A 27,856-nucleotide genomic window follows, 5' to 3' on the forward strand; every position below is an offset into this window, starting at 1 on the left:
TTTGATAATCGCTTCTGTGAAGTGCTTTAGGATGTTTTACTATGTTAAAGGCGCTATATAAATGCAAGTTGTTACATTGTGGGCGAGCCCAAATCTCCCCATATCATTAACCTTCTGCTCTTGTTTTGCTAGCAATACAGCTGCAGAGTAAAACAAATACTTTTGTTTGTAGTGCTTAGTGTTATATAGAATCTTACAGCACAGAAGGAGGCCATTCGGCCCATCGTGCCTGTGCCGGCTCTTTGAAAGAGCTCTCCCATTAGTCCCACTCCCCCAGCTCTTTCCCTACAGCCCTGCACATTTTCCCCCCTTTCAAGCATTTAAAGCACATATAAAAAGGAGAATATGATAAAGGTATAAAAAGTACAGCATTTATAAACGTCGTTCACTTTTCATCTTACACGTTTCTTTTGCCAAACGAACATTTTCAGAAACAACATGACCCTAAAATAAATACATTCATGGTCTGACCCAGCTCAGCTTATCTAAAATGTAGTGTTCGTTTAAAAAGAAAAAAAAAGTGAGCGGCGATAAAATTCACTTTACAAAAGTAGTCCAAAAAAAAAACCCAAAACGGACCCACATAACGGAAAGTATCAGACCTCTGATTAAATTATCCAACTGCGGATAGAAGATTATTTCTGGAGCTATCGGTTCACCCCCTCCAGGTTTTCCCACTGCAGACAAGGGCTGCGCTTTCTTTAAATTCATTCTGGGTATTAAAAAGTGGCGATCACGTGGTACCCATCAGAAACACGAGGTCACTCTCGCCATCGCTGTTAGCTGTCGGCTCTCCGTTTCCCCGTTCCCTCTCAGTGGTTCTCTGTCTCCTTCTGCGAGTATAGGCGGAGGCAGCTCGCTCCGCCTTTTCGTCGGGCTGTTCAGGTGGCACGGTAGCACTTATGGCAGCCTGAAGTCCAGTGTAAAACCTAGAATCCAAAACACAAATTAAAATGGTGAGGAGCAGGTTTGATAAGAGTAAATAAGGAGAAACTGTTTCCAGTGGCAGGAGGGTCGGTAGCCAGAGGACACAGATTTAAAATAACGAGATGAGGAGAGGTTTTTTTAAACACAGCGAGTTGTTGTGATCTGGACTGCACTGGGGGAGATCATCCCTTATTAACAGGAGGGGAGGAAAAAGAATGGGAGAGCAATAGTGATAGGGGACTCTATCGTAAGGGGAACAGATAGGTGTTTCTGTGGCTGCAGGCGTAACTCCAGGATGGTATGTTGGCTCCCTGGTGCCAGGGTCAAGGATGTTACTGAGTGGCTGCAGGACATTCTGAAGGGGGAGGGTGAACAACCAGAGGTCATGGTCCATATCGGTACCAACGACATAGGTAGAAAGAGGGACGAGGTCCTGCAAGCAGAATATAGGGAACTGCGAAATAAATTAAAAAGCAGGATCTCAAAGGTAGTAATTTCAGGATTACTGCCAGTGCCACATGCTAGTGAGAACAGAAATAGGAGAATAGACCAGATGAATGCATGGCTGGCGAGATGGTGTAGGAGGGAGGGATTTAAATTCCTGAGGCACTGGGATCGATTCTGGGGAATGTGGGACCTGTACAAGCTGGACGGGTTACACCTCGGCAGAACCGGGACCAATATCCTCGCAGGGGGGTTTGCTAGCGCTGTTGGGAAGGGTTTACACTAGTTTGTCAGGGGGCTGGGAACCTAAGTGTGGGCCCAGAACGGAGAGAAACAAAGCTTGAAGTGCAAGTTAGAAAAGTAATCAGCAAAACTAGTAGGGAGCAGAAACAAAGGCCAACAGTAAAGAGGGTCAAAGTGCAGAAAAATATTCAACAGGCAAAGTTGAAGGCACTTTATCTAAATGCACGTAGCAGTCGCAAAAAGGTGGATGAATTAATGGCACTAATAGAAGTAAATGGGTATGATGTAATTGCCATTACAGAGACATGGTTGCAGGGTAACCAAAGCTGGGAACTGAATGTTCCAGGGTACTCAACATTTAGGAAGGACAGATAAAAAGGAAAAGGAGGTGGCGTAGCGCTGTTAATAAGGGATGAGATCAGTACGGTAGAGATAAAAGAACTTGGTTCGGCAGATCGTGATGTAGAACCGGAATCAGTTTGGGTGGAGCTAAGAAACAGCAAAGGGCAGAAAACATTGGTGGGAGTTGTGTATAGGCCACCAAACAGTAATGGTAATGTAGGGCACAGGATCAATCAAGAGATTAGAAGTGCATGTAACAAGGGCAATACGGTAATCATGGGGGACTTTAATTTACATATTGACTGGGCAAATCAAATTACCACTAATGGTGTGGAGGACGAATTCTTGGAATGTATGCGAGATGCTTTCCTGGATCAGTATGTGGAGGAACCAACCAGGGAACAGGTTATTCAGGATCTGGTACTGTGTAATGAGAAAGGGCTAATCAATAATCTTGTGGTAAAGGGGCCTTTAGGGACAAGTGACCATAATATGACTGAATTTTACATTAAGTTTAAGAGTGATGTAGTCCAATCTGAAACTAAGGTCTTCAATCTAAACAGAGGAAACTACAAGGGTATGAGGGACAAGTTGGCCATGGTAGATTGGGAGACTACACTAAATGGTATGAAGGTGGACATACAATGGCAAACATTCAAGGAAATAATGCATAATTTGCAACAAACATATATTCCTCTAAGGCATAAAAACCCAAAAGGAAAAGTGATCTAACCATGGCTAACAAAAGAAATTAAAGCTAGTATTAAGTCAAAGGAGGAAGCTTATAAAGTTGCCAAAAAAGCAGTCAGCCTGAGGATTGGGATCTTTTTAGAAATCAGCAAAGGGGGATCAAGAAATTGATAAAGAAAGGGAAAATGGAATATGAGCACAAACTAGCAAAAAATATAAAAACGGATTGTAAAAGCTTCTATAGGTATGTGAAAAGGAAAAGACTGGCGAAGGTAAATGTAGGTCCTTTACAGTCAGAGATGGGAGAATTTATAATGGGGAATGAGGAAATGGCAGAGAAATTAAATAAATACTTTGTTTCTGTCTTCACGGAGGAAGACACAAAAAAACTCCCAGAAATATGAGAAAACCAAGGGTGTGGTGAGAGTGAGGAACTTAAAGAAATTATTATTAGTAAAAAAACAGTACTAGCAAAATTAATGGGACTAAGAGTCGATAAATCCCAAGGACCGGATGACCTACATCCTAGGGTTTTGAAAGAGGTGGCCATTGGAATAGTGGACGCATTGGTTGTCATCTTCCAAAATTCTATAGATTCTGGAACGGTTCCTGCAGATTGGAGGATAGCAAATGTAACCCCGCTATTTAAGAAAGGAGGGAGAGAGAAAACGGGGAACTACAGACCTGTTAGCTTCACATCAGTAGTTGGGAAAATGCTGGAATCTATTATAAAGGATGCAATAACTGGGCACTTAGAAACTAATAGTAAGATTGGGCAGAGTCAACATGGATTTATGAAAGGGAAATCCTGTTTGACAAATCTATTGGAGTTCTTTGAGGATGTAACTAGTGGAGTAGACAAAGGGGAACCGGTAGATGTGGTGTATTTGGATTTTCAGAAGGCCTTCGATAAGGTCCCACACAAGAGGTTGGTGAACAAAATTAGGGCACGTGGAATTGGGGGTAATATACTGGCATGGATTGAGAATTGGTTAACAGACAGAAAACAAAGAGTAGGAATAAACGGGTCGTTTTCAGAATGGCAGGCTGTGACTAGTGGGGTACCGCAAGGATCGGTGCTTGGGCCCCAGCTATTCACAATCTATATCAATGATTTGGATGAAGGGACTAAATGTAACATTTCCAAATTTGCTGATGAGACAAAGCTAGGTGGCAGTGTCAGTTGTGAAAAGGATGTGAAGAGGTTTCAAGGGGATCTCGACAGGCTCAGTGAGTGGGCGAGAACATGGCAGATGGAATATAATGTGGATAAATGTGAAGTTATCCACTTTGGTAGAAAAAACAGAAAGGCAGAGTATTTCCTAAATGGTGAAAGATTGGGGAATGCAGATGCTCAAAGGGACCTGGGTGTCCTTGTACATGAGTCACTGAAAGTGAATGTGCAGGTGCAGCAAGCCATTAGGAAGGCAAATGGTATGCTGGCCTTCATTACAAGAAGATTTGAGTACAGGAGTAAAGAAGTCTTACTTAGTGAGACCACACCTGGAGTATTGTGTACAATTTTGGTCTCCTTACCTAAGGAAGGATATACTTGCCATAGAGGGAGTGCAACGAAGGTTCACGAGATTGATTCCTGGGATGGCGGGACTGTCGTATGAGAAGAGATTGAGTAAACTAGGCCTGTACTCTCTTGAATTCAGAAGAATGAGAGGGGCTTGATAGGGTGGATGCTGGGAGAATGTTTCTCTTGGCTGGGGAGTCTCAGGTTAAAGGGTAGGCCATTCAGGACTGAGATGAGAAGAAATTTCTTCACAGATGGTGGTAAATCTTTGGAATTCTCTACCCCAGAGGGCTGTGGAGGCTCAGTCATTGGGTATATTCAAAACAGAAGTCGATAGATTTCTGACTAGTAAGGGCATCAAGGGATATGGCGATAGGGCCGGTGAATGGAGTTGAGGCAGAAGATCAGCCATGATCTCATTGAATAGCGGAGCAGGCTCGAAGGGCCAAATGGCCTACTCCTGCTCCCATTTCTTATGTTCTTACTCGTATTTACACAGCACCTTTAACGTAGTAAAACGTCCCACGGCGCTTCAAAGGAGCATTATAAAACAAAATTTGACACAGAGCCTACATGAGAGTTTGGTCAAAGAGCGTCTTAAAGGAGGAAAGAGAGGTGGAGAGGTTTAGGGAGGGAATTCGAGAGCAGAGCTTAGGGCCCAGGCAGCTGAAGGCACGGCCACCAATGGTGGAGCGATTAAAATCAGGGATGCTTAAGAGGGCAGAATTAGAGGAGCCCAGATATTTCAGAGGGTTGTGGGGCTGGAGGAGATTACAGAGCTAGGGAGGGGCGAGGCCATGGAGGGCTTTGAAAAGAATTTTAAAATCGAGGCGTTGCTTAACTGGTAGCCAATGTAGGTCAGAGAGCACGTGGGGGGGGGGGGGGGGGTGAACGGGATTTGGTGCGAGTTAGGACACAGGCAGCAGAGTTTTGGATGACCTCAAGTTTACGGAGGGTAGAACATGGGAGGCTGGACAGGTGTGCGTTGGAATAGTCAAGTCTAGATGTAACAAAGGCATGGATGTAATGAGAAATACAAACATTAAAACAAATGACAACCGACAATTGCAGCGTCTTCCTTTCACAGCCAATCGTGAATGCAAGTCATGGTAAATGCTGCGTTGGAAACCAATCCGAATGACGCTTTCTGCTGTTAAATCATTAAAATTTTCCCCAGGTAATTCAAGGAGAGCCTGGGCAGGTTTAAGAAAAGCCTGCATCGCGACAGAGGTTTGGTGTTTAAAAGGTGCTACCACCTTTAACAGACCCCGGCTGTTTATCCACCACCGTCTCTCAAGCACCGAGATACGTTATCTGGCTGGCTCTGAGGGGACGTGTTGTAATGAGGATCTGTGGTAATAAACAGCGTGCCGCGGAATTAAAGTAAGACTTGAATTTCTATAGCGCCTTTCCCAACCTCAAGCACTTTGCAGCCACTTAAGTACTTTTAAAAAATAATGTAGTCAATGTAGTTGTAATGTAGGAAACACGGCAGCCAATTTGCGCACAGCAAGGTCCCATAAACAACAATGCGATAATGACCAGATCATCTGTTTTTTAGTGATGGGGGTTGAGGGCTAAATATTGGCCGGGACACTGGGAAGAACTCCCTTGCTCTTCTTCAAAATAATGCCCGTGAGATCTTATACGTCCACCTGAGGGGGCAGATGGGGGCCTCGATTTAACATCTCATCCAAAAGATGGCACTGCCGCGCTCCCTCAGTAACTTCACTGGAGCGTCAGCCTGGATTATGTGTTCACGTCTTTGGGGTGGGACTTGAACCCACGACCTGACTCCGAGACGGGAGTGCTGCCCGGCGAGCCATGGCCGGCACCCACCCATGTATTAAACTCCTCCTCAGTGCCTCTCCGATCGCAGGAGGAGATTTTGCCACCGTAGAATTGCGATTTTACCTTTCTATCCTCCTTTGGTTTTCCTCCATTTTCTGATTCGCCACGTCCACAAGGTAATCGATGTACTTTTCACTCACCAACACTGTCCCTTGATGGCACAAAGGCACCTCCAGGCAATGGGTGCTGCGAACGGCCTAGTGACCCCAGACAGCAAGAAACAAAAACAAATATTAAAGCAGTTTTTGAAGCCCCAATGGAAGGAGTGTAAACATGTTCCCGTCAGAGCACGGTCCTCGCTAACATGGAATTCGGGACCACTGAGCTCCTCCCGGAAAAAAAGGAAAAGGCGGTGGGGTAGCATTGCTGGTTAAAGAGGAGATTAACACAATAGTAAGGAAGGATATTAGCTCTGATGATGTGGAATCTGTATGGGTAAAGCTGAGAAATACCAAGGGGCAGAAAACGTTAGTGGGAGTTATATACAGACTCCCAAACAGTAATGCGGAGGTTGGGGATGGCATTAAACGGGAAATTAGAGACGCGTGCAATAAAGGCACAACAGTTATCATGGGTGACTTTAATCTACATATAGGTTGGGCTAATCAAATTAGTAACAATACTGTGGAGGAGGAATTCCTGGAGTGTATACAGGACGGTTTCCTGGACCAATATGTCGAGGAACCAACTAGAGATCAGGCCATCTTAGACTGGGTATTATGTAATGAGAAAGGGTTAATTAGCAATCTTGTTGTGCGAGGCCCCTTGGGGACGAGCGATCATAATATGATAGAATCCTTCATTAAAATGGAGAGTGAAGTAGTTGGCTCAGAGACTAGGGTCCTGAATTTAAATAAAGGAAACTACGATGGTATGAGGCACGAGTTGGCTAGGATGGATTGGGGAACGTTACTTAAAGAGTTGATGGTGGATAGGCAATGGCAAATATTTCAAGATCGCATGGATGAACTACAGAATTTGTTCATCCCTGTTTGGCATAAAAATAAAACAAAAAAGGTGACTCAACCGTCGCTAACAAGGGAAATTAGGGATAGCATAAGATCCAAGGAGAGGACATATAATTTGGCCAGAAAAAGCAGCAAACCGGAGGATTGGGAGCAGTTTAGGATTCAGCAAAGGAGGATAAAGGGATTAATTAAGAAGGGGAAAATAGATTATGAGAGTAAGCTTGCAGGGAACATAAAAATTGACTGTAAAAGCTTCTATAGATATGTGAAGAGAAAAAGATTGGTGAAGTCAAGCATAGGTCCCTTGCAGTCAGAATCAGGGGAATTTATAATGGGGAACAAAGAAATGGCAGACCAATTAAACACATACTTTGGTTCTGTCTTCACAAAGGAGGACACAAATAACCTCCCAGAGATATCGGGGAACACAGGGTCTAATGAGAGGGAGGAATTGAATGAAATCAGTATTTGTAGGGAAATGGTGTTAGGGAAATTGACGGGATTGAAAGCCGATAAATCCCCAGGGCCTGATAATCTACATCCCAGGGTACTTAAGGAAGTGGCCCTAGAAATAGTAGATGCATTGCTGGTCATCTTCCAAATTTCTATAGACTCTGGAACAGTTCCCATGGATTGGAGGATAGCTAATGTAACCCCACTATTTATAAAAGGCGGTAGAGCGAAAACGAGGAATTATGGACCGGTAAGCCTGACATCGGTAGTGGGGAAAATGCTAGAGTCCATTATAAAAGATGTAATAGCAGAGCACTTGGAAAACAGTGACAGGATCAGACAAAGTCAACATGGATTTACAAAAGGTAAATCATGCTTGACTAATCTACTGGAATTTTTTGAGGATGTAACTGGTAGAATAGATAAGGGAGAACCAGTGGATGTGGTGTATTTGAACTTTCAGAAGGCTTTCGATAAGATCCCGCATAAGAGATTAGCGTGCAAAGTTAAAAGCACATGGGATTGGGGGTAAGGTACTGACTTGGATAAAGAACTGGTTGGCAGACAGAAAAAAAAAAGTGTTGGAATAAACGGGTCTTTTTCCGAGTGGCAGGCAGTTACTAGTGGGGTACCGCAGGGATCGGTGCTAGGACCCCAGCTCTCCACAATATATATTAATGATCTAGACGAGGGAACTAGATGTAATATCTCCAAGTTTGCAGACGACACAAAGCTGGGTGGGCGTGTGTGCTGTGAGAAGGATGTCGTGAAACTCCAGTATGATTTGGACAGGTTGGGTGATTGGGCACATGCAGTATAATGTGGATAAATGCGAGGTTATCCACTTTGGTGGCAAAAACAGGAAGGTAGATTATTATCTGAATGGCAATAGATTTCGAAAAGGAGAAGTGCAACGAGACCTGGGTGTACTTGTGCACCAGTCGCTGAAGGTAAGCATGCAGGTGCAGCAGGCAGTTAAGAAGGCAAATGGTATGTTGGCCTTCATAGCGAGAGGATTCGAGTACAGGAGCAAGGATGTCTTGCTGCAGTTGTACAGGGCCTTGATGAGACCACACCTTGAGTATTGTGTGCAGTTTTAGTCGCCTTATCTGAGGAAGGATGTTCTTGCCATGGAGAGAGTGCAATGAAGATTCACCAGACTGATACCTGGGATGGCAGGAATGACGTATGAAGAGAGATTGGGTTGATTAGGCTTATATTCGCTAGAGTTTAGAAGAAACATAGAAACAAGGAGCAGGAGTAGGCCATTCGGCCCTTCGAGCCTGCTCCGCCATTCAACGAGATCATGGCTGATCATCCAAACCCTAGCACCCGGTCCCTACACCGACAGCCATCCCACCCAAGCCCTATCCCCGTAACCCCGTATATTTAATCCCCCTTAACACTAAGGGCCACTTTTTTTTATCATGGCCAATCAACCTAACCCGCACATCTTTGGACTGTGGGAGGAAACCGGAGCACCCGGAGGAAACCCACGCAAACACGGGGAGAATGTGCAAACTCCACACAGACAGTCACCCGAGGCCGGATTTGAACCCGGGTCCCTGGCGCTGTGAGGCAACAGTGCTAACCACGATGCCACCGTGCTGGTGGGGATCTCATTGAAACTTATAAAATTCTAACAGGACTAGACAGACTAGATGCAGAAAGGATGTTCCCAATGGCGGGGGAGTCCAGAACCAGGGGTCACAGTCTAAGGGTAAGGGGTAAGCCATTTAGGACAGAGATGAGGAGGAATTTCTTCACCCAGAGAGTGGTGAACCTGTGGAATTCTCTACCACAGAAGGCAGTTGAGGCCAATTCATTAAAGATATTCAAGAAGGAGTTGGATATATTTCTTAAGGCTAAAGGGATCAAGGGATATGGGGAGAAGGCAGGGACAGGGTACTGAATTTGGATGATCAGCCATGACCTCATTAAATGGCGGAACAGGCTCGAGGGGCCGAATGGCCTACTCCTGCTCCTATCTTCTATGTTTCTATGTTTCACCACAGAATCATAGAAATGGCAGTGGAGAAGACAGCCGCTTGGCCATCGACATTTGCACCAGTCCTACTGTTTCAACTGCAACTCTCGAGTCTAATTCCATTCGCTCCCAATTCTTCCTTTCAAGTACTTCTCCCATCCCTTTTAATAGAAAGACTGAACAGGCTGGGGTGCATCGTGATAAAGGTCTTTAAGATAATGAAATGGTTTCGATAGGGTTAGACGTAGATGAGATGTTTCCACTTGTGTGAGAGAGGGGGTCCAAAACATGGGGCCATCAATATAAGATAGTCACTAATAAATCCAATCGGGAATTCAGGAGAAACTTCTTTACCCAGAGAGTGGTGAGAATGTGGAACTCGTTACCACAGGGAGTGGTTGAGGTGAATAGTACAGATGCATTCACGGTGAAACTAGATAAGTACAAGGGAGAAAGGAATATGTTGATGGAGTGAGATGAAGAGGGGTGGGAGGAGGCTCGTGTGGAGCATAAACGCCGGCACGGAGCAGTTGGGCCGAATGGCCTGTTTCTGTGCTGGACATCCTATGTAAATCTGTGCTATAGAAGAACCTGTATTTATTTTCTTTGGGAAGAAAGTTTAACCAAACAACAGGGTGTATCTGACTGACATTTGACTGTAAACCAAAGCAAGTTATTCTCCACTTCCACAGAGTACTGGTGAGGCTATATTTGTAACGTTACGTGTAGCTTTTTATTTCATTCATTCTTGGGATGTGGCTGGCAAGGCTGGCATTTATGGCCCATCCGTGCTACTCTGAGAATGTCAGGGTGAGCCGCCTTCTTCAACCACTGGTAGAAGCTTCTGATACAACGAAGAGGCTTGTTCGGCCACTTCAGGAGGGCAGTTAAGAGTCAGCCACGTTGGTGTGGGACTGGAGTCACATATAGGCCCAGATCGGGCAAGGACGGCAGGTTTTCATTCATTCCCTAAAAAGGACATCAGTGAACCAGTTGGGTTTTTAATGACGATCCGACAGCTTCATGGTCACTTTTACTGGCAGCAACTTTTTAATTTCCAGATTGTGCCTCCAACTTTCAAAAAGGCATTGATACAATACATTGCAAGTGTGATTGGGGGGGGGGGGGGGGGGTGGGAAAGTGAAGCCAAGTTCAAAATTAGCAAACCTTGAGAGAATTGTTCCTCCCTGCCCCATGGTTAATGGATATACAGAACAGACTTTCAGCTAAAACACCTGGTGTTGATCCAGTAACAAAAACAGATAAACAACCAGTTGGTTGGGAAGAGGACTGCAGGTTTTAGAATAGGCTCAAAACTCATTAAGAATATCATCTCGGGCACCTCCTAGCAGTCAACTTGCTTACGTCTCCGGCATGCCTTCTCTCCGTTCCTTCAAAGATAACTTTAAGCTCCACTTGGGCTTCAGCTCACAACGACCTGAATCTCACCACGTAGGAACTATAGCCATAAATTCACCTTCCAATCCACAGTGCACCATCCTAGTGCTCTCCAGCCTCATTCAAGAGACATTTCAAACCATCCTGACTTGGAATTATATCGCCGTTCCTTCATCGTCGCTGGGTCAAAATCCTGGAACTCCCTCCCTAACAGCACTGAGAGAGAACCTTCACCACACGGTCTGCAGCGGTTCAAGGCGGCGGCTAATTGGGCCTAGTTCGGTCATAAACTAGACCACAGTCCAGGCCGTGTCTTTCTGCTGGCAGTCTCACTCTTGGGGCGCTATCGAGAGGCGCAAAGCAACCAAGTTTTGCACAGGAGGCCGCCATTCGGCCCATCGAGTCCGTGCCGGCTCTCTGTAGAGCAATTCAGTCAGTCCCATTCCCCCGCTCTATCCCCGTAGCCCTGCAAGTTTATTTCCCTCAAGTGCCTATCCAGTCTCCCCTTGAAAACATCGAGTGTGTCCACTTCCACCACTTCCGTCGGCAGCGAGTTCCGGGTCCTCACCACCTGCGTAAAAAAGGTTTTCCTCACGTCCCCCCTGTATCTCTTGCCCAAAACTTTAAATCTGTGTCCCCTAGTCCTTGTACCATCAGCTAGTGGGAACAGCCTTTCCCAGTCTAGCCTATCCAAACCCGTCATAATCTTGTACACCTCTATTAAATCACCCCTCAACCTCCTTTGCTCTAATGAAAACAAATCCAGCTTCTCCAACCTGTCCTTGTAGCTAAGATCCCCCATCCCCGGAACCATTCTGGTAAATCTCCTCTGCACCCTCTCAAGGGCCTTCACACCCTTCCTAAAGTGTGGTGACCAGAACGGGACGTAATACTCCAGTTGTGGCCTAACCAGCGCTTTATGAAGATTCAGCATGACTTCTCTACTTTTGTACTCAATACCTCTATTTATGAAGCCCAAGATCCCATATGCTTTGCTAACTCTCTCAATATGTCCCGCCACCTTCAGGGACCTATGCACATTAACGCCCAGGTCCCTCTGTCCCTGCACACTCTTTAAAACTGTGCCATTAAGTGTATATTGCCTCTCCTTGTTCCTTCTGCCAAAATGCATCACCTCACACTTCTCTGTATTAAATTCCATCTGCCACTTGTCTGCCCATTCTGCTAGCCTTTCTATGTCCTGTTGCAGTTGATTGAAATCACCATCACTGTTGGCCACACCCCGAAGTTTGGTGTCATCGGCAAATTTAGAAATTCTACTCTGTATTCCAATATCCAGGTCATTTATATATATCAAAAAAAGCAGTGGCCCCAGCACTGACCCTTGGGAAACACCACTGTCTACCATCCTCCAGTCTGAAAAACAGCCATTTACCACAACTCGCTGTTTTCTGTCCTTAAGCCAATTCCTTATCCAAGCTGTCACTGGCCCACCTATTCCATGAGCCTCAATTGTGTTAACCAGCCTTCTATGTGGTCCTTTGTCAAACGCCTTCCAAATATCCATGTAGACAACATCCATTGCATTCCCTTCATCAATCCTCTCTGTTACTCAAAAAATTCAATTAGATTATTCAAACACGATCTGCATTTTACAAACCCGTGTTGGCTCTCCTTAATTAGCTTAAACCTCTCAACCGCCGGAAGTGCTGCAATGACCGCGCTACTTATTTTGATGGTGAAGCCTGAGGTTCATGTTAACGGCGACGTTAATAAATATGAAGATTGAAGACTGGATTGTTCTCCTTAGAGCAGAGAAGGTTAAGGGCAGATTTAATAGAGGTCAAAATCAGGAGGGCTTTAGATAGAGTAGATAGGGAGAAACTGTTTCCAGTGGCAGGAGTATCGGTAACCAGAGGACAGAGATTGAAGGGAATTGAGTTTAGGAGAGTTTTTTTTTTTTTTATACAGTGAGCTGTTGTGATCTGGAATGCGCTGTCTGAAAGGGTGGTGGAAGCAGATTCAATAGTAACTTTCAAAGGGGAATCAGAAAAATACTTAAAAAGGAAACATTTGCAGGGCTATGGGAAGAGAGCAGGGGGGATGGGACAGGCACAGGCACAATGGGCCGACGCGCTTCCTGTGCTGAGAGATTCTAGGAGTGCAACGGCTAACTAGAAGAGTTTTTAGGATCTGTTACAGTGAGACGGGACGATTACTGGGACCCGACCTCCCAGGGATAAACCTGGCCTAGGGAAGGGAGCGGCAGTGGCTCAGAATTCAATCGGAAGGCAGTGAAAGTTGCACGGTGCATATAGCCTGCTGCTGAATATATCATTCAATCATAGGGGCACAGCCTGCTGATTACTGACATGTGGGAACCATCAAGACGCGGCTAGGTTAGGTCGTGCTCAGAATGGGATTCTAATAGTCCCATGATTAACTTGCAGGCCTTCATCTGTAGAGAATGCGGTATAAAATCAACATGCGCAAATAACTTTTAATGAAGTAATATAAGCAAAATCAAGTTACCATCATTATTTTTCCTTTCTTGCCAATTGTGATCCCAGAGTTCCTGAAGCCGGAGTTTATAGCGACAGAGTGCTGTAACCCAGAACAGTACCAAGTCAACAAGACAGTATGTGGTTATCGGCACAGATTGAATTTAAAATCAAGAATGTATCGTAGAATTGCAAAAAAAAAAATCAAACTTTGGCTCTCTAATTAAGATAAGTTCTTCTATAACATTTTGATATTCAAGTCAGTAGTTTTACATAGAATTTAGCGCACAGAAACCAGCCCTTCAGCTCAACTGGTCCGTGCCGGCTTTTATGCTCCACTCGAGCCTCCTCCCACTCTTTCTCCTTCATGTGCTTATCTAGTTTCCCCTTAAATGCATCTCTGCTATTCACCTCCACATTCTCACCACTCTGTGGGTAAAGGAGTTTCTCCTGAATTCCCTATTGGATTTATTAATTAGTGACTATCTTATATTTATGGCCCCTAGTTCTGGTCTCCCCCACAAGTGGAAACATCTTCTCTACGTCTACCCTATCAAACCCTATCATAATCTTAAAGACCTCGATCAGGTCCCCCCTCAATCTTCTCTTCTCTAGAGAAAAGAGCCCCGGCCTGTTCAGCCTTTCCTGATAGTTGTAACCTCGCAGTTCTGGTATTATCCGTGTGAATCTTATTTTGCACCTTCTCCAGTGCCTCTATATCCTTTTTGTGATATGGAGACCAGAACGATGCACAGTGCTCCAAGTGCGGTCTGACCAACTGATTAAACTGTAATGCTTTCTGAATTCATTTAAGCTAGAAATAGGTTTAATAAACCAATAAATGTTTTACTTAAAATCCAGTTCTGAATAAAAAATGTTAATGTTACAGCGATCTTTAGAAATCCAGAACATAACAAGCATTAAATATCAGCAGAGTGTCCCACATACTATAGAGAGCGGTTTACCTTCTGGAGCGGTCCTTTAAATGTGTCTAATCTTATATTTACTCCTCCTTTCCCCCTTCTCAAAACAACTGTTTTCTCCTCCACCTGGAGGCCCCGACTCCCCTTCACTGGGGAACGCTTCCACAGGTACCTCCCCTTCCTGTACCTGGCCCAAGCAGCCCCTCTCGCCTGCAACACCTGACCGTTAACGTTGGCGGGCGGTTTGACCGCAGGATGGCACGGCTGAATTCAACCTGCTCCTCAGTTGACCTCCACCCAGGTCCTGCTCTAGAAGGGGGTTGTTGCTGAATGGTGATGGGGAGTTGTAACTCCGGAGAGTGTTCCTACTCCCTGGTGTTCCTACGCCCAGGAAGAGACCCTCGAGCCTGCTCCGTCATTCCATTCGATCTTGGCTGATCTATACCTCAACTCCATTCGCCTGCCTTTGCTCCATATTCCTCGATACCCTTACCCAACTAAAATCTATCGACCTCAGTCTGGAAAACTCCAATCGACCCCCAGCATCCACAGCCAAAGAGGCACTGGAGAAGGTGCAAATAAGATTTACAAGGATGATCCCAGAACTGAGATGTTACAACTATCAGGAAAGGATGAACAGACTGGGCTCTTTTCTCTAGAAAAGAGAAGGCTGAGGGGTGACCTGATCGAGGCCTTTAAGATTATGATAGGGTAGACGTAGAGACGATGTTTCCACTTGTGGGGGGGAGGCCAAAGCTAGGGGCCTTGAATAGAAGATAGTCACTAATAATTCCGATAGGGGGGGAGAGTTCCAGATTTCCACTACCCTTTGTGTGAAGAAGTGCTTCCTGATTTTACTCCTGAACGGCCTAGCTCTAATTTTAAGGTTGTGCCCCCTTGTTCTGGACTCCCCCCACCAGAGGAAATCGTTTCTCTCTCTCTACCTTATTGAATCCCTTTAACATTTTAAACACCTCAATTAGATCACCCCTCAATCTTTAAACTCAGGGGAATACAAGCCCAGTCTGTGCAACCTGTCCTTGTTATTTAACCCCTTTAGCCCCGGTGTCAGTCTGGTGAATCTGCGCTGCCCCCCCTGCAAGGCCAGTATATCCTTCCTGAGGGTCGGGGCCCAGAACTGAACGCAGTGTCCAGATGGGGTCTGACCGAGGCTCCCTGGGTCAGTCCCTTAGCCGGTGCGTCTCGTTTGCTCTCCAGCTTGAGCGACCAAGGCAAGCTCTCAACATCTGAAGTTAATCCCCGACCGACTCTTACCAGGAGTTGTGCGTCCTCCACCTTCCTGCACTGGACGTGGAGAACAAATGGCTCAAATTTAAACACTGCGTTGTCGTGTGCTTTCTGCAGCCCCGTAACCTACAGGGTGAAAAAGAGCAAAAAAATGTCAGAAGTTAAAGAAAAAAAGGGATGCAGCAGTTTACATACCAAAGGAAAATACAGCTGAACATGCTACTGGATACTCGCTACAATCCCGTCACTGTCACACAACTTTGGACAGATATACAGAGGATCCAGGGATGAGGAACTTCAGTTATGTGCAGAGACTGGAGCAGCTGGGATTGTTCACCTTCGACAGTTTAAGAGGAGGTATAATAGAGGTGCTCAAAATCACGAAGGGTTTTGATAGCATAAATAAGGAGAAACTGTTTCCAGTGGCAGGAGGGTCGGTAACCAGAGGACACAGAGTGAAGGGAATTGGCAAAAGAACCAGAGGGGAGATGAGGAGAATGTTTTTACAGTGAGTTGTTGTGATCTGGAATGCGCTGCCTGAAAGGGCAGTGGAAGCAGATTCAATAGGAACTTTCAAAAGGGAATTGGAGAAATACTTGAAGGGAAGAGATTCGCAGGGCTGTGGGGAAAAAGCAGGGAGAGGGACTAATTGGAGAGCTCTTTCAAAGAGCTGGCACAGGCACGATGGGCCGAATGGCCTCCTCCTGTGCTGTCTGATTCTCTGATATTGGCTCCACTATTTATACAGGAAACTCTCTTTTAACCGGCACCTAAATATCCGGAAATCTCTCTTAACCAGCAAAATTCAGGAGTAGGTTCAGGTAAGTTTTACTATATATTAGTGGCCGTGTAACCGGGGTTCCTGGATCTGTGGCCGTGTAACCGGGGTTCCTGCACCTCTGGCCGTGCAACAGGGACTCCTGGATCTGTGGCCGTGTAACCGGGACTCCTGCACCTCTGGCCGTGCAACAGGGACTCCTGGATCTGTGGCCGTGTAACTGGGACTCCTGCACCTCTGGCCGTGCAACAGGGACTCCTGGATCTGTGGCCGTGTAACCGGGACTCCTGCACAAGTGCCGGGTAACCGGGGCTCCTGCACCTGTGGCCGTGTAACCACGGTTCCTGCACTGTGGCCGTGCAACAGGGACTCCTGGATCTGTGGCCGTGTAACCGGGGTTCCTGGATCTGTGGCCGTGTAACCGGGGTTCCTGCACAAGTGCCGTGTAACCGCGGTTCCTGCACTGTGGCCGTGCAACAGGGACTCCTGGATCTGTGGCCGTGTAACCGAGGCTCCTGCACCTGTGGCCGTGTACGGGGCTCTCGTACTTGGTAAGTATACCTCTCTGTAATCCGGACTTTTTGATCAATCGGCACCACGCCGGTGCCAGATAAAAAAGAGTTTCCTGTACAATAATTGTAACCAAGGATTAGATCGGGTAGATAGAGTGAAACTATTTCCACTGGGGGAAACTTTAGCTCAAGGGATGTGGTCTTAAAATTGCAGATTATTCTCCGTGCACAGAGCAACATCGATATATTTGTTCCGTGTATTGAAAAACAACATTCTTATTACTTATAAATCCTACTACTGTAAGGAGATCATGCTGATTCAATTATACTGCTTAAAGAAACCCACCGCAGCAATACAGGACTACAAACCGGGGATACCAAGATATGTGAATTAAACGAACGAGTGGGCTGTCAGTTGAACAGAATCCTCTGTCAGACCAAGCTAGAGGCACAAAGGGGGACAGTCTGGCCCCAGCTGGTGTATTGTGTCCAATTCTGGGCACCACACTTTAGGAAGGATGTCAAGGCCTTGGAGAGGGTGCAGAGATTGACTAGAATGGTGCCAGGGATGAGGGACTTCAGCTACATGGAGAGACTGGAGAAGCTGGGGTTGTTCTCCTTGGAGCAGCAAAGGCTAAGAGGAAGTTTGATAGAGACGTTCAAAATCATGGAGGATTTAGATAGAGTAAATAAAGAGAAACTGGTTCCAATGGCTGAAGGGTCGATAACCAGAGGGCACAGATTTAAGGTGATCAGCAAAAGAACCAGAGGCGACAGGAGGAAAAACTCTTACACAATGAGTGGTCAGGATTTGCCTGACCGGGTGGTGGATCCAGATTCAATAGCAGCCTTCAAAAAGGGAATTGGATAAATATTTGAAGAAAACATTGGACGGATATTGGGAAAGAACGGGACTAACGGGATTGCTCTTCGAAAGAGCCGGTGCAGACGCAATGGGCCGAAAGGCCTCCTTCAGTGCTGTACTATTCTATGAACAGTGTATTGGTGCCATACCACATCTTCTTTCAGACACTTCTGGTGAGTCACATATAGCCAGGAGCAGTTCTTTTTCTGTACTTCAGTGTGATCGGAGCCCTAAACAAATCACAAGCTCATTACAGATTACATGGTTTCCAATATGGAGTCAATCAGAAAAGAACGATACAGGAAACTCTTTTTTTTATCCGGCACCGACGGGACCGGCGTGGTGCCGGTTTATCAAAAAGTCCGGAATACAGAGAGGTATAGTTAAAAGGTACGAGAGCTCCGTACACAGCAACAAATCCAGGCTTCCCTGTTGCTTAGCAACAGCTGCAAGAAGCCCGGCCACAGACCAAGCGTCCCTGTTGCTTAGCAACAAGTGCAGAAACCCCCGATTACACAGCCAAGAATCAAGGAACGACCACTAATATGAAGAAAAACTTAACTGAACCTACTCCTGAATTTTGCCGGTTAACCGAGATTTCCGGTTGTTTGGGTGCCGGTAAATCGAGAGTTTCCTGTAGTATGGTAACCTGCCAGGTCAATCCCTGTCAAACAACAATTGCCTGCTATGGTTTTATAGATAAAATAGCGAGTAGTTTGGTTAACAGTAGCTGACTCGTAGCATCTTGGTGTCAGCCGTCGCTCAGTGGGTAGCACTCTCCTCTCCAGTCAGGTTGTCAGTTTTTCCTTATTCCCCCCATGGCCTTGCCCCTTCCTCCAGTCCTACAACCCTCCGAGATCTCTACGTTCCTCCAACACTTGTGCATCCCTTCGCCCCACCATTGGTGGCCGTGCCTTCAGCTGCCTAGGCATTAAGCTCTGGACTTTCCTCCTTAAACCTCTCTCTCCCCAACCCCCATTTAAGACGCAGCTTAAACCTACCTCTTTCACCAAGTGTTTGGTCGCCTGCTCTAATATCTCCTGATGTGGCTCGGTGTCAACTGTTTTGCCTGGTAATGCTCCTGTGATGCACCTTGGGGCATTTTACTCAGTTAAAGGCGCTATTCTAGTCTGCTTTACTCTAGTGATGCATCCTCTGCACATTGCTTGCCCATGACAGGTTTGGAGGCGCGCTGTAGATCGCCGCCGTGACGTCATGGTCGGCGCGCAGTCAATCGTCGCCGTGATGTCATGGCGAGAGCACGTTACATAGAATTTATAGCACAGAAACAGGTCATTCAGCCCAACTGGTCCAAGGTGGTGTTGATGCTCTACGCGAGCCTCCTCGTACCCCTCTTCATCTCACCCCCATCAACATATCCTTCTATTCCTTCCTCCCTCAAGCGCATCTATGCTATTCACCTCACCCGGGTAAAGAAGTTTCTCCTGAATTCCCTATTGGATTTATTAGTGACTGTCTTATATTTATGGCCCCTTGTTCTGGTCTCCCCCACAAGTGGAAACACCTTCTCTATATCTACCCGATCAAACCCTTTTCTTAATTTTGAAAGCCTCTATTAGGTCACCCCTCAGCTTTCTCTTGATGGCAGGAATGACGTATGAGGAGAGATTGGGTCGATTGGGCTTATACTCGCTGGAGTTTAGAAGAATGAGAGGGGATCTCATTGAAACTTATAAAATTCTACAGACTAGACAGATTTGATGCAGGAAGGATGTTCCTGATGGTCGGGGAGTCCAGAACCAGGGGTCATAGTCTAAGGATAAGGGGTAAGCCATTGAGGACAGAGATGAGGAGGAATTTCTTCACCCAGAGGTGAACCTGTGGAATTCTCTACCACAGAAGGCAGTTGAGGCCAATTCATTAAATATATTCAAGAAGAAATTGGATATATTTCTTAAGGCTAAAGGGACCAAGGGATATGGGGAGAAAGCAGGGACAGGGTACTGAATTTGGATGATCAGCCATGATCTCATTAAATGGCGGAGCAGGCTCGAGGGGCCGAATGGCGGAGCAGGCTCGAGGGGCCGAATGGCGGAGCAGGCTCGAGGGGCCAAATGGCCTACTCCTGCTCCTATCTTCTATGTTTCTATGTTTCTACTCAAAAGAGCCCCAGCCTGTTCAATCTTTCTTGTTAGGTATAATGGCTTGGATTTTGCAGTGGGTATGGCGGCGGATTCTCAGAGTACGCCGCCATACGTAGTTTGAAATCCGCATGCGATAAATCCCGAACTTGCGGTCCGTCAACGTTCGCGTCGACAGGCCATCCGCACGACCAAAGAAAAAACAATTGCTGGCGCAGAGTTGGGGAGACATTAAACCGAGGTCCCGTCTGCTCTCTCGGGTGGACGTGAAAGATCCCGTGGCACTATTTCAAAGAAGAGCAGGGGAGTTCTCCCCGGTGCCCTGGCCAATTATTTATCCCTCAACCAACATAACAAAAACAGATTACAGTATCTGGTCATTATCACATCGCTGTTTGTGGGAGCTTGCTGTGCGCAAATTGGCTGTCACGTTGCCCACATTACAACTGACTGCACTCCAAAAAAGTACTTCATTAGTTGTAAAGCGCTGAGACGTCCAGTAGTCGTGAAAGGCGCTATATAAATGCAAGTCTTTCTTTTTTTCTTATTATCTGCCCACCAACTGTGTATGGAATGTTAGGTTGATGCAAACAGGCACAGGGCCGGTTGGCATCAACGTAAGGGGATACCTCAGGCAGGTTTTAAACACTTTCATCTCGGGAATCATACAGTTTAACTGTACCAAAGAGTTTTTTCTTGTTTCTGCAAAGTTTTGATGAGGTCGATAAAATTAAATTTTCAGCGAAGTTGGTAGAATGAAGCTAATTAGGAATTAAATCACAATTCTGTAAACTGTAATTAAATCTGATTACAGGATTGCATTAAATCCAATTACGGGATTCCCTTCTGAAATGCTGTAAAATCTAATTCTGTTTCCTGATTGGAGGTACTCTTCCGCACTGGCAGTGCCCCGGGATCCATTGCGCTGCCCTCCTACTCGCAGCGTCAGGGCGCAGGTTTTCGCAGGAGGGCCGCCATCAGGTAGGTGCGTATTCTCGGCGGCGGCGTACTCTGGAGGTACGCGGCCAACTGCAATTTTTGGCCCAATCTCAGTGTTCTGGTAACATGCTTGTAATTCTTTTTGCACCCTTTCCAATGCCTCTGTATCCTCTATGTAATATGGAGGCCAGAACTGCTCACAGTGCTCCAAGTGTGGTCTAACCAAGGTTCGATACAAGTTTAACATCACTTCTCTACCTCTCAATTCTATCACTCTAGAAACGAGCCCCAGTGCTGTGTTTGCTTGTTTATGGCCTTATTAACCTGTGTCGCTACTTTTGGTGATTTGTCTATCTGTACCCACAGATCCCTCTCTTCCTCTTTGTCAATAATTGCCGTGACGCCATGGCAAGAGTGCGGTGTCACCGTGACGTCATGGTGGGAGCGGGTTGTCAACCTTTGCCACATGGACCTCTCCCAACCTCTCTCCCTCCCACATTGCCCCCTCTTTCACCCCCTCCTCCCTCCCACATTGCCGCCTCTTTCACCCCTCCTCCTCCCACATTACCCCCTCTTTCACCCCCTCCTCCCTCCCACATTGCCCCCCTCTTTTACCCCCTCCTCCCTCCCACATTGCCCCTCTTTTACCCCCTCCTCCCTCCCACATTGCCCCCTCTTTTACCCCCTCCTCCCTCCCACATTGCCCCCTCTTTTACCCCCTCCTCCCTCCCACATTGCGCCCTCTTTCACTCCCTCCCACATTGCCCCCTCTTTCACCCCCTCCTCCCTCCCACATTGCCCCTCTTTTACCCCCTCCTCCCTCCCACATTGCCCTCTTTTACCCCCTCCTCCCTCCCACATTGCCCCCTCTTTTACCCCCTCCTCCCTCCCACATTGCCCCCTCTTTTACCCCCTCCTCCCTCCCACATTGCCCCCTCTTTCACCCCCTCCTCCTCCCACATTGCCCCCTTTTTCACCCCCTCCTCCCTCCCACATTGCCCTTTTACCCCTCCTCCCTCCCACATTGCCCTCTTTTACCCCCTCCTCCCTCATTGCCCCCTCTTTTACCCCCTCCTCCCTCCCACATTGCCCCCTCTTTTAACCCCTCCTCCCTCCCACATTGCCCCCTCTTATACCAACTACTCCCTCCACATTGCCCCCTTTTACCCCCTCCTCCCTCCCACATTGCCCCCTCTTATACCCACTCCTCCCTCCCACATTGCCCCCTCTTTTACCCCCTCCTCCCTCCCACATTGCCCCCTCTTTTACCCCCTCCTCCCTCCCACATTGCCCCCTCTTTCACTCCCTCCCACATTGCCCCTCTTTCACCCCCTCCTCCCTCCCACATTGCCCCCTCTTTCACCCCCTCCTCCCTCCCACATTACCCCCTCTTTTACCCCTCCTCCCTCCCCACATTGCCCTCTTTTACCCTCCTCCCTCCCACATTGCCCCTCTTTTACCCCCTCCTCCCTCCCACATTGCCCCTCTTTTACCCCCTCCTCCCTCCCACATTGCCCCCTCTTTCACCCCCTCCTCCTCCCACATTGCCCCCTTTTTCACCCCCTCCTCCCTCCCACATTGCCCTTTTACCCCTCCTCCCTCCACATTGCCCCCTCTTTTACCCCCTCCTCCCTCCCACATTGCCCCCTCTTTCACTCCCTCCCACATTGCCCCCTCTTTCACCCCCTCCTCCCTCCCACATTGCCCCCTCTTTCACCCCCTCCTCCCTCCCACATTGCCCCCTCTTTTACCCCCTCCTCCCTCCCACATTGCCCTCTTTTACCTCCTCCCTCCCACATTGCCCCTCTTTTACCCCCTCCTCCCTCCCACATTGCCCCCTCTTTTACCCCCTCCTCCCTCCCACATTGCCCCCTCTTTCACCCCCTCCTCCTCCCACATTGCCCCCTTTTTCACCCCCTCCTCCCTCCCACATTGCCCTTTTACCCCTCCTCCCTCCCACATTGCCCCCTCTTATACCAACTCCTCCCTCCACATTGCCCCCTTTTACCCCCTCCTCCCTCCCACATTGCCCCTCTTTTACCCCCTCCTCCCTCCCACATTGCCCCCTCTTTTACCCGCTCCTCCCTCCCACATTACACCCTCTTTTACCCCCTCCTCCCTCCCACATTGCCCCCTTTTACCCCCTCCTCCCTCCCACATTGCCTCCTCTTTTACCCCCTCCTCCCTCCCACATTGCCCCCTCTTTTACCCTCTCCCACATTGCCCCTCTTTTACCCTCTCCCACGTTGCCCCTCTTTTACCCCCTCCTCCCTCCCACATTGCCCCCTCTTTTACCCCCTCCTCCCTCCCACATTGCCCCCCCTTTTACCCCCTCCTCCCTCCCACATTGCCCCCTTTTACCCCTCCTCCCTCCCACATTGCCCCCTCTTTTACCCCCTCCTCCCGCCCACATTGCCCCCTTTTACCCCTCCTCCCTCCCACATTGCCCCCTCTTTTACCCCCTCCTCCCTCCCACATTGCCCCCTCTTTTACCCCCTCCTCCCTCCCACATTGCCCCCTCTTTTACCCCCTCCTCCCTCCCACATTGCCCCCTTTTACCCCCTCTTTTACCCCCTCCTCCCTCCCACATTGCCCCCTCTTTTACCCCCTCCTCCCTCCCACATTGCCCCCTCTTTTACCCTCCTCCCTCCCACATTGCCCCCTCTTTTACCCCCTCCTCCCTCCCACATTGCCCCCTCTTTTACCCCCTCCTCCCTCCCACATTGCCCCCTATTTTACCCCCTCCTCCCTCATTGCCCCCTCCTCCCTCCCACATTGCCCCCTTTTACCCCCTCCTCCCTCCCACATTGCCCCTCTTTTACCCCCTCCTCCCTCCCACATTGCCCCCTCTTTTACCCCTCCTCCCTCCCACATTGCCCTCTTTTACCCCCTCCTCCCTCCCACATTGCCCCCTCTTTTACCCCCTCCTCCCTCCCACATTGCCCCCTCTTTTACCCCCTCTCCCTCCCACATTGCCCCCTCTTTTATCCCCTCCTCCCTCCCACATTGCCCCCTCTTTTACCCCCTCCTCCCTCCCACATTGCCCCCTCTTTTACCCCCTCCTCCCTCCCACATTGCCCTCTTTTACCCCCTCCTCCCTCCCACATTGCCCTCTTTTCCCCTCTTCCCTCCCGCATTGCCCTCTTTTACCCCCTCCTCCCTCCCACATTGCCCTCTTTTACCCCTCCTCCCTCCCACATTGCCCCCTCTTTTACCCCCTCCTCCACCTCTCACTGCTCCCCATTCTCTCCACCTCACTCCCCATTCTCTCCCCCCGCCTCCCCTTGCCCCCGTTCTCTCCCCCCGCCTCCCCTTGCCCCCCGTTCTCTCCCCCCGCCTCCCCTTGCCCCCCGTTCTCTCCCCCCGCCTCCCCGTTCTCTCCCCCGCCTCCCCTTGCCCCCCCCGTTCTCTCCCCCCGCCTCCTTGCCCCCCGCCTCCCCTTGCCCCGCCTCCCCTTGCCCCCCGTTTTCTCTCCCCCGCCTCCCCTTGCCCCCCGTTCTCTCCCCCCGCCTCCCCTTACCCCCCGCCTCCCCTTGCCCCCCGTTCTCTCCCCCCGCCCCCCGTTCTCTCCCCCCCGCTCTCTCCCCCCGCCTCCCCCCGCTCTCTCCCCCCGTTCTCTCCCCCCCGCCTCCCCCCGCTCTCTCCCCCCGTTCTCTCCCCCCCGCCTCCCCCCGCTCTCTCCCCCCCGTTCTCTCCCCCCCGCCTCCCCGTTCTCTCCCCCGCCTCCCCTTGCCCCCCCCGTTCTCTCCCCCCGCCTCCTTGCCCCCCGCCTCCCCTTGCCCCCCGCCTCCCCTTGCCCCCGCCTCCCCTTGCCCCCCGTTTTCTCTCCCCCCGCCTCCCCTTGCCCCCCGTTCTCTCCCCCCGCCTCCCCTTACCCCCCGCCTCCCCTTGCCCCCCGTTCTCTCCCCCCGCCCCCCGTTCTCTCCCCCCCGCCTCCCCCCGCTCTCTCCCCCCGCCTCCCCCCGCTCTCTCCCCCGTTCTCTCCCCCGTTCTCTCCCCCCGCTCTCTCCCCCCCGCCTCCCCCCGCTCTCTCCCCCCCGTTCTCTCCCCCCCCGCCTCCCCCCGCTCTCTCCCCCCCGCCTCCCCCCCGCTCTCTCCCCCCGCCCCCCGTTCTCTCCCCCCCGCCCCCCGTTCTCTCCCCCCCGCCCCCCGTTCTCTCCCCCCGCCTCCCCCCGCCCCCCGTTCTCTCCCCCCCGCCTCCCGTTCCCTCCCATTGCCCCCCGCCTCCCCTTGCCCCCCGTTCTCTCCCCCCCGCCTCCCCGCGCCCCCCGTTCTCTCCCCCCGCCTCCCCGCGCCCCCCGTTCTCTCCCCCCCGCCTCCCCGCGCCCCCCGCCCTCTCCCCCCGCCTCCCCGCGCCCCCCGCCCTCTCCCCCCCGCCTCCCCGCGCCCCCCGCCCTCTCCCCCCCGCCTCCCCGCGCCCCCCCGCCCGCTCCCCCCCGCCTCCCCTTGCCCCCCCGCCTCCCCTTGCCCCCCGTTCTCTTCCCCCCGCCTCCCCTTGCCCCCCCTTGCCCCCTGTTCTCTCCCCCCCCGCCTCCCCTTGCCCCCCCGTTCTCTCCCCCCACGCCTCCCCTTGCCCCCCGGTTCTCTCCCCCCACGCCTCCCCTTGCCCCCCGGTTCTCTCCCCCCACGCCTCCCCTTGCCCCCCGGTTCTCTCCCCCCACGCCTCCCCTTGCCCCCCGTTCTCTCCCCCCACCTCCCCTTGCCCATTCTCTCCCCCCACCTCCCCTTGCCCCCCATTCTCTCCCCCCACCTCCCCTTGCCCCCCATTCTCTCCCCCCACCTCCCCTTGCCCCCCATTCTCTCTCACCCCACCTCCCCTTGCCCATTCTCTCCCCCCACCTCCCCTTGCCCCCCATTCTCTCTCCCCCCACCTCCCCTTGCCCCCCATTCTCTCTCCCCCCACCTCCCCTTGCCCCCCATTCTCTCTCCCCCCACCTCCCCTTGCCCCCCATTCTCTCTCCCCCCACCTCCCCTTGCCCCCCATTCTCTCTCCCCCCACCTCCCCTTGCCCCCCCTTCTCTCTCCCCCCACCTCCCCTTGCCCCCCCTTCTCTCTCCCCCCACCTCCCCTTGCCCCCCCTTCTCTCTCCCCCCACCTCCCCTTGCCCCCCCATTCTCTCCCCCCACCTCCCCTTGCCCCCCATTCTCTCCCCCCACCTCCCCTTGCCCCCCATTCTCGCCACCCCCCTCCCCTTGCCCCCCATTCTCTCTCACCCCCAGCAGCAGCACCCGGCCCGAGCAGGAGCTGGTGCTGCAGTATCGCTCCGAGCCGTTCACCAGGTCCAGCAGCTGGACGATCGCTGGGTCCCAGCGCCCTCTCCGGCTCGGGTCGGTGCCGGCCCGCAGGCGCTGCTCCTTCCGCCGGGCGAACCGGCCCGGGCTTACCGGGGAAACCGGCCGGGCCCTGGGCTGGCGCGGGGTTGCCGGGGAAACCGGCCGGGCCGCCATTTTCAATCAAACCAAAGGCCGCCCCGGAACAAACAGGCCGGTGGGCGGAGCGCGGCCGCTAATTCCGGCAGGGACTTTCACCCCGACACCCAGGCAGGTTGGCAGTTTCATTCTCCTTCCTTTTGTTTTCATTAATTGCGCTGACGGTGCGAATCTCATCGACGCCGCTTCCATCGCAAAGCTGCAATTAGCTTCCTTAGACTTGTAATTTTCCAGCGAACACCTGAGCGACGTCCTGCAGTTGCTGTTTGTGCAAACACACAATTTGAGGGTTTCTCAGTTTACAAGTTCACTATGAGGGGGGGGTTTGATGCAGTAAATAAGGAGAAATTGTTTCCATGTGGCAGGAGGCTGTGGGTTCAAATCCCACTCCAGCCTGACAAAAAGGACAAATTTGCATTTATATAGCAGCTTTCGCCTCCCTCAGTACTGCCCCTCCGACAGGGCAGCAGTCCCTCAGTACTGCCCCTCCGACAGGGCAGCGCTCCCTCAGCACTGTCCCTCCGACAGTGCAGCGCTCCCTCAGCACTGCCCCTCCGACAGTGCAGCGTTCCCTCAGTACTGCCCCTCCGACAGTGCAGCACTCCCTCAGTACTGTCCCTCCGGCAGTGCAGCACTCCCTCAGTACTGCCCCTCCGACAGTGCAGCACTCCCTCAGTACTGCCCCTCCGACAGTGCAGCATTCCCTCAGTACTGCCCCTCCGACAGTGCAGCACTCCCTCAGTACTGCCCCTCCGACAGTGCAGCGTTCCCTCAGTACCGCCCCTCCGACAGTGCAGCGCTCCCTCAGTACTGCCCCTCCGACAGTGCAGCGCCCCCTCAGTACTGCCCCTCCGACAGTGCAGTGCTCCCTCAGTACTGCCCCTCTGACAGTGCAGCGCTCCCTCAGTACTGCCCCTCCGACAGTGGCTCCCTCAGTACTGCCCCTCCGACAGTGCAGCGCTCCCTCAGTACTGACCCTCCGACAGTGCAGCGCTACCTCAGTACTGCCCCTCCGACAGTGCAGCTCTCCCTCAGTACTGCCCCTCTGACAGTGCATAACTCCCTTAGTACTGCACTGGGGGTGTCAGCCTGGATTATGTGCAGTGGTCCCTGGAGTGGAACTTGAACCCATGACTGTCTGACCTGAGCTGAGCAAGTTCCCAGTGACACTCATCGCCCCACCAAAGGTAGTTTATAGTTGGTACCTCCATAGACAATTTGCTCCGATTTGGACTCTGGTAAATTTCCAAGAAGATAAAGTTTTCTAAAATGTTTCCCCTCTCTCCTCCCCTTGGGCAATAACACAAAACTTTAGGACATTAATCTAAACTTACATCCTACTGTTAAAAACTCTAACCAGTTGTGTTGGAGAAGTGATTCTTTCACAGCCCAAAGCAGTACATACACCATACACATCCCTTAACCCTCAAAATGATTGTCAGACAGATATTAATCAGGTTTTGAGTTTAAAAAGCTAATTACGTAGCAGGAACTACTTCTGCTAGCTGTTAGTTCAGTGTATGATTTGCCAAGTGCAGTGCTGATCTTCAGCATGATTTCATGCTGACAGGGCCCTGTCAGTTATTTAATATAATGATCAAAGTAAAGAAGCTGATAGACAGATATCAGCATATTGCATATTGGTGGTTAGAAACACTGGGAGTTTTGCCTCGGGGACCTGTGTTTGAATCCAGCTGACTGAATGAACGTCTGCTCCCTGCGTGAATCTGCATCAAATGAGTTTGAGTAATCTCGACCCGTCTCCCAAGATAC

At 50.2% G+C, this 27,856-nt stretch overlaps 2 protein-coding genes across 9 annotated transcripts in view; one reads left to right on the plus strand and one right to left on the minus strand.

Annotated features, from left to right (window-relative positions):
- Nucleotides 1-349: 349 nt before the first annotated feature.
- On the minus strand, nucleotides 350-26,127 carry tyw3 (tRNA-yW synthesizing protein 3 homolog (S. cerevisiae)). 6 transcript variants are annotated; one of them, XM_085983573.1, is made up of 6 exons: nucleotides 26,039-26,127; nucleotides 17,763-17,843; nucleotides 15,486-15,584; nucleotides 13,319-13,390; nucleotides 6,083-6,216; nucleotides 350-929 (listed from the first exon to the last, which is right to left on the minus strand). In XM_085983573.1, the coding sequence occupies exons 1-6, from the start codon at nucleotides 26,099-26,101 to the stop codon at nucleotides 734-736; spliced, it is 645 nt and encodes a 214-aa protein (XP_085839699.1). In that variant the 5' UTR covers nucleotides 26,102-26,127; the 3' UTR covers nucleotides 350-733. The 6 variants fall into 6 exon arrangements, with proteins under 6 accessions (XP_085839699.1, XP_085839695.1, XP_085839697.1 ...); XM_085983569.1 differs by having other exon boundaries at nucleotides 25,868-26,101; XM_085983571.1 differs by lacking the exon at nucleotides 17,763-17,843 and having other exon boundaries at nucleotides 25,868-26,101.
- Nucleotides 26,113-27,856, plus strand: part of cryz (crystallin, zeta (quinone reductase)) — a 39,277-nt gene continuing 37,533 nt past the window's right edge. For 2 of the 3 annotated variants that reach the window (XM_085983567.1, XM_085983566.1), the window contains exon 1: nucleotides 26,115-26,198. The gene's annotated coding sequence lies outside the window, so the exon portion shown is untranslated. Of the gene's footprint in view, nucleotides 26,199-27,856 lie in introns of all 3 variants that reach the window. The other variant, XM_085983568.1, reaches the window with a different exon arrangement.

This window comes from Somniosus microcephalus, chromosome 3, assembly GCF_052327205.1.
Source record: "Somniosus microcephalus isolate GS21.2 chromosome 3, FLI_Smic_1.0, whole genome shotgun sequence".
Classification (NCBI taxonomy): domain Eukaryota; kingdom Metazoa; phylum Chordata; class Chondrichthyes; order Squaliformes; family Somniosidae; genus Somniosus; species Somniosus microcephalus.

Bases quoted from the DNA above. Each gene is read 5' to 3' on its own strand.
- tyw3 (XM_085983569.1), bottom strand. From the start codon at position 26,101: ATGGCGGCCCGGCCGGTTTCCCCGGCAACCCCGCGCCAGCCCAGGGCC. The intron at 13,391-15,485 runs GTAAGAGTCGGT...TCTGGGTTACAG, and splicing joins TGGAGGACGCACAACTCCTG to CACTCTGTCGCTATAAACTC. The intron at 6,217-13,318 runs GTAACTTGATTT...TGGGGTCACTAG, and splicing joins AGAAAGGAAAAATAATGATG to GCCGTTCGCAGCACCCATTG.